At 44.7% G+C, this 5,146-nt stretch overlaps 1 protein-coding gene across 1 annotated transcript; it reads right to left on the bottom strand.

Moving 5' to 3' along the window:
- Positions 1 to 4,243: 4,243 nt before the first annotated feature.
- LOC143271979 (non-histone chromosomal protein HMG-14) lies at positions 4,244 to 4,901 on the bottom strand. The gene has a single exon (XM_076564977.1). It carries the CDS (start codon positions 4,857 to 4,859, stop codon positions 4,566 to 4,568), a length of 294 nt encoding a protein of 97 aa, XP_076421092.1. The 5' UTR covers positions 4,860 to 4,901; the 3' UTR covers positions 4,244 to 4,565.
- Between the last annotated feature and the right edge of the window lie 245 nt (positions 4,902 to 5,146).

The following is a 5,146-nucleotide window of genomic DNA, read 5'->3' as shown; positions in this document are numbered from 1 at the left end:
GCCAGAACCCACAGCATCTGTAACTCCAGTTCCAGTGGACCCAATGCTCTCTTCAGTCACTCCAGATACCTAGCACACACATGGTGTACATACATACATACATGCAGACACACACGTATACATAGAATTAAAGAAATGAATCATTTTAAGTAATAAAAACAAAGAAAGGAAAGTAGGCTCGGGGCTCGGGAGAGCTCAGTGAGTGAAGGGCTTGCTGCACAAGTGTGGGAACTGATCGGATCCACATCCTCAGGGGTGGGACGTGCACCTGTCATCCTGTGCTGAGGAGTGAGGACAAGGGGGTCCCTGGGGCCACGCAGTCTACCCACATCACCAGGTCCCAGGGTTAATGGGAAACTGTCTCAAAAATAAGGTGAGAGGGATTGAGGAAGAAACCAGATAGGTCTCTGTCATGTAGCTCAGGTTGTCTTGGAACTCTCTGTGTAGCTGTGGGTGACCTTGAACTCATGCTCCTCCTGCCTCTGCCTTGTTAGTGCTGGGATTATAGGCCTCGGCCACCATACCCAACTGGTATTTTACTTTATACACTTCTGTATGGTTTGTATTTTTACAGCAAGAATACATAGCAAGACTGACACACTGTGTGTGTGTGTGTGTGTGTGTGTGTGTGTGTGTGTGTGTGTGTGTGTCTGCCTGTCTGTCTGTCTGTCTGCTTGCCTGCCTGTCTGTGTGTCTGTGCATGTGGAGGCCCAGGATGTTCTGAGGTGTAGTTGCTCAGGAGTCATCTATTTACTTCTGAGACAGGGTTCTCTCACTGGCCTGGACCTTTTGAAGTAGCCTTGGCTGGGTGGCCAGAGATCTCCAGGAACCTTCCCAGTGCTAGAATTACAAGCACTCACCACCTTGCCTGGAATTTTCACCTGGGTTCTGGGGAGCAAACCCAGGCCCTGGCACTTAAAAGGCAAGCACCTTACTGACTGAGCTATTCCAGCCCTTTGTTGGATTTTATTTATTTACTTCTTACTTATTTACTTAAAGTTAATGGTGTTCTCTTTGAATGTGTATCTGCGTGCCATATGAATGCCTGATGCCCATGGAATCCTGAAGAGTGGGTCAGATCCCTTGGAACAGTCGTTATATGTAGTTATGATCCACAATGATAACCTGGGTCTGTAGGAAGAGCAGCTAGTGCTCTTATCTGCTAACCCCCCACCCCAGTACTTTCATTTTTTAATCATAGACTCTCATTTTATAGTCCTGGCTGGACTGGAAATAGCTGTGTAGCCAAACTGGCCTAGAACTTGTGGCAGTTTTCCTGCCTCTGCCTCAGTAGTGCTGGGATTATAGGCCTGGGCCACCATGCCTGCTGTGGAAACACAACTTTACAAAGAAGAATAAAATGATATATACACATCAACAGTTTCATGTAAAATGCTGCACTGACCAGTCATGGCAGCACACACCTTTAATCGCAGCACTTGAGGCAGACGCAGGTGAATCTCTCTGAGTTCAGGCAGCCAGGGTTACATAGAGTGTTCCTCAAAACAAAGTTGGCCTGGCCAGGGCAGAGACTGATTCTGTTGACAAGCTGGGGGGGGGCACTTCCCTCCCTGAGGTTAATTGTCACATCACCCCACACCCTGAATGACACCTACATCCTGTTTCTTCATAACACAGAGGCGTCACCTAGAACAGAGAAGTGTACAGGATAGCATGGATGTGAGTACACACCCACCTACTCACCACCCCCACTCACACCTGCAGGTGCGCACACACACAATAACTAAATAAATATATAAATATGATACAAATTAATGTCTGTTTCTCAGAGGTGGTTTCGCAGTTAAGGGCACACACTGTTCTTCTCCAGGACTTGAGTTCAGACCCCAGCACTCTCTCAGTTGTCTCACAACTGCCTGCAATTCCAGCTTCTGGGGATCTGACGCCCTCTTCTGTCCTCCACAGGAACCCACACTGATAGGCACATACCCTTCACAATACAATATGTAATAAGTCATTTAAAACTTAAAATATTTAATTTCAGGCTGGGGAGATTGCTCATTAGTTAAGAGCACTGGCTGCTCTTGCTTAAATCATAGAATTAAGTAAATAAATGATTAACTCTCAGCACCCACACAGGGGCTCATGACTCTGTGTAGCTGAGTTCAAGCTGGTCTGACACCATCTTCTGGCCACCATGGACACTAGGTATGTATGTGATATACAGACATACATGCAAGCAAAGCTGTATACACATAAAAATATATAAAATAATTAATTAAAAAGAAAATGTCATTCTGGCCAGGCATTGTGCTCACACCTATAATAGAAACACTCAGAAGACTGAAGCAAGAAATGTAAGAGTTCAAGACCCTTACATAGCAACATGTTGTATCAGGAGGGAAGGAAGGAAGGGAGGGAGGGAGGGAGGTAGAAAGGAGGGGAGGAAAGAAAAGGAAAGAAAGAAGGAAGGAAGGGAGTGAGGTATGGAGGGAGGGAGAAAGGATGGAAGAAAGGGAAAAAGAATCATTGTTCTGTGTCAAATGAGTCCATCATACAGAAAGCCACAAGATTCCTCAGTTTTTCTGCCCAGACCACTCTTCCCCAGCATCTGCATGGCTAGTCCATCTCTTCTGCTTCTAAGACACAGCGGGTTCAGTAGAGAGGAAGGGCACATTAACCTTCAGCAGGGCGTTAGCAGGAGAGCTATAGTATTGTGGTCACAGACAGCCATGGGGGACTTGAAGGGAAAGAGACTTCAGTTTAGAAACACAGAGGGAGTTTCTGGCTCTTTCAGGTTTTCAGGATTCAGTTAAAGTTTTATATCATATGACCTGTGTGTTATAAGACAAGAAAGCATGGGAAAAATAAATGTAGGGTCATACCAGTGTAAACATATACATTCTACTATAAATTCACATCAAGTTGAATTTAGCTCTGTGTCTCTGATTGGAACCCAGTCTAGCAGTTTAAAGAGGGAGAATTATTCTGGGCAACTAAAGAAAATAAATTTCTTCCATGGGAATTCAGTGATTAAAATCAAGTACTGCATGCAAAGTTTGTATATTACAAGTAAAGAAAAAAAAAAGGAAGGATTACTAATGAGCCAAGGCTTGAGAGACTGTGGTTTCTCTGTTAGGTGAAAACTGGCTTGGAATTTTGGGAGTACTGCACCATGCCCAGCCTACCTCAGCCCTAAGGTTTTGTTGTTTTTATTGTTATCTTGTTTTAAAAGATTTGTTTGTTTGTGTGTGTGTGAGTGTTTTCCCTCATATATGTAAGTACATTTCACATGTGCCTGGTTCCAACTGTATTGGGTCCCTGGAACTGGAGTTATGGATGGCTATAAACTCCATGTGTGCATTGGGAACTGAACCTGGATCTTCTGCAAGAGCAGCAGGTGTTCCTAACTGTTGAGCCATCTCTCTATCCCAAGCTTAAGTGTCCTGCTTTTCTGGCTAAAATGGAAGTTGATCCATTTCTCAGATATTCATTTCTTTTCAGTCCTGGGGATTGAACCCAGGGCCTCACATATGCTACACAAGCACTCTGCTATTAAGCTATGCCTTCAGCTGTATCTGTTTTTTTTTCTTGTAGAAATAACTGTCTTATTCAATAAGAAACACAGAACCAATGCAAAGAAGAAAGCCAAGAGGTCAGAGCTAAGAGCTAAAAACCTTACCCTTCCTCCTGTGGTGCTCCTACCTCTCTGAAAGAGACCTACTTCCTGTTTGTCTGTCTTTATAAAGACTTTCGGTTCTGCTTTCTCATTGGTTGTAATCCCAACCACATGACCGCCTCATCATTGCCTGTCTAAACAGACCTCCAGGTTTTCTTTTTTTTTTTTTTACTCTTTCACAACTGAGACTTTATTGGTTGAGTACACAGACATTTCAATTCTTAAAACATGGACCCAAATTCTAAGAGTCATTCATTGTGTTCACGTACCCAAAAGAGCCATGTATTATTGTTTCTCTTTGAACTTATTCCAGTGATGTTCCATCCTAAGCTTGGCAAGTTTTCCCTAAGACCTCACATAACAATCAAATGCTCACAATCCTTAATTCCACTGACTCACAATTTTATGCCACATACAGTACATATTCAAAATTTCAATCTTTCACAGCACATTATCACAACTGTTAGGAAAATGGACTGCCATGACCAGAGACAGTTCTGACAGGGCAAGGACCGAGGAGTGGTTTTTTAGGATACAGTTCTACTAGAAACACGAGACCAGAAATAACTGAAAATATTCCAGCCACAAATGCACGACCAAGACTCCAAGTATGCTTTGTGTTGTAGGATATAAAACTAGCCCCCTCTACGGAATGTTATGGTGACCCCCGAGACAGTCACAGCCTCTCCTGATTCAGTATCCTGCTATTTTCTGGTTGTACCAAAAAATAAACAACCAGCAAGTGATTTAACCTCTTAAAAAAATCATTTACACTTAAAAAATGGGATGAGGCAGGACTTCCCCCCACCTTTTAAAAATGTTTCTAGAGCTACTAAAAAACTCGCATTTACAAAATATTTGATAAAAATATTCCTCTGGATTGTACAAGAAGGGAGGCGGGGACACTGACAGACACGATGGATGGTTAGTCGGACTTGGCTTCTTTCTCTTCCACTTCAGAGGCTGGACTCTGGTTCTCAGCCTCTCCATTTTCTGCAGGCACATCTGTGGTTTGCTGGTCAGCCACCTCCGCCTGTTTGCCCTTTGCTCCCCTCTTCCCTTTTGTTTGCACTTTTTTGTCTGATGGTTTATCCTTCCCCGCGGCCTTCTTCGGCTTCGCGTCCACCTTGGCAGGGGCGGGCTTGGCCGACAGCCTCGCCGAGCGCCGCTTGGGCTCCGCCTTGGCCGCTCCGTCCGCGCTAACCTTCCTCTTGGGCATCGTGGCGGCGCTGGGTGGGAGGCGCTTGCGAGGCCGAACCCGTCACGGAGCTACACCGCCTCGGCCGCCACCGCACGAACTACCTCCAGGTTTTCTATGGTTGGTATTGAGATTAAAGGCATGTGTCTCCAATGTTGGATGTGTTCTTGAACACACAGAGATCTATCTAGCTCTGCCTACCAAGTGCTGGGATTAAAGGCATGCACCACCACTGCCCAGCTTTCGCTATGGCTTGCTAATAGCTCTGACCCCCGGGGAACTTTATTTATTAACATACAAATAAAATC

This window comes from Peromyscus maniculatus, chromosome 2, assembly GCF_049852395.1.
Source record: "Peromyscus maniculatus bairdii isolate BWxNUB_F1_BW_parent chromosome 2, HU_Pman_BW_mat_3.1, whole genome shotgun sequence".
NCBI lineage: Eukaryota > Metazoa > Chordata > Mammalia > Rodentia > Cricetidae > Peromyscus > Peromyscus maniculatus.
The sequence above is the reverse complement of the archived record's forward strand: the minus strand, read 5'-3'. Positions and strand labels throughout refer to the sequence as shown.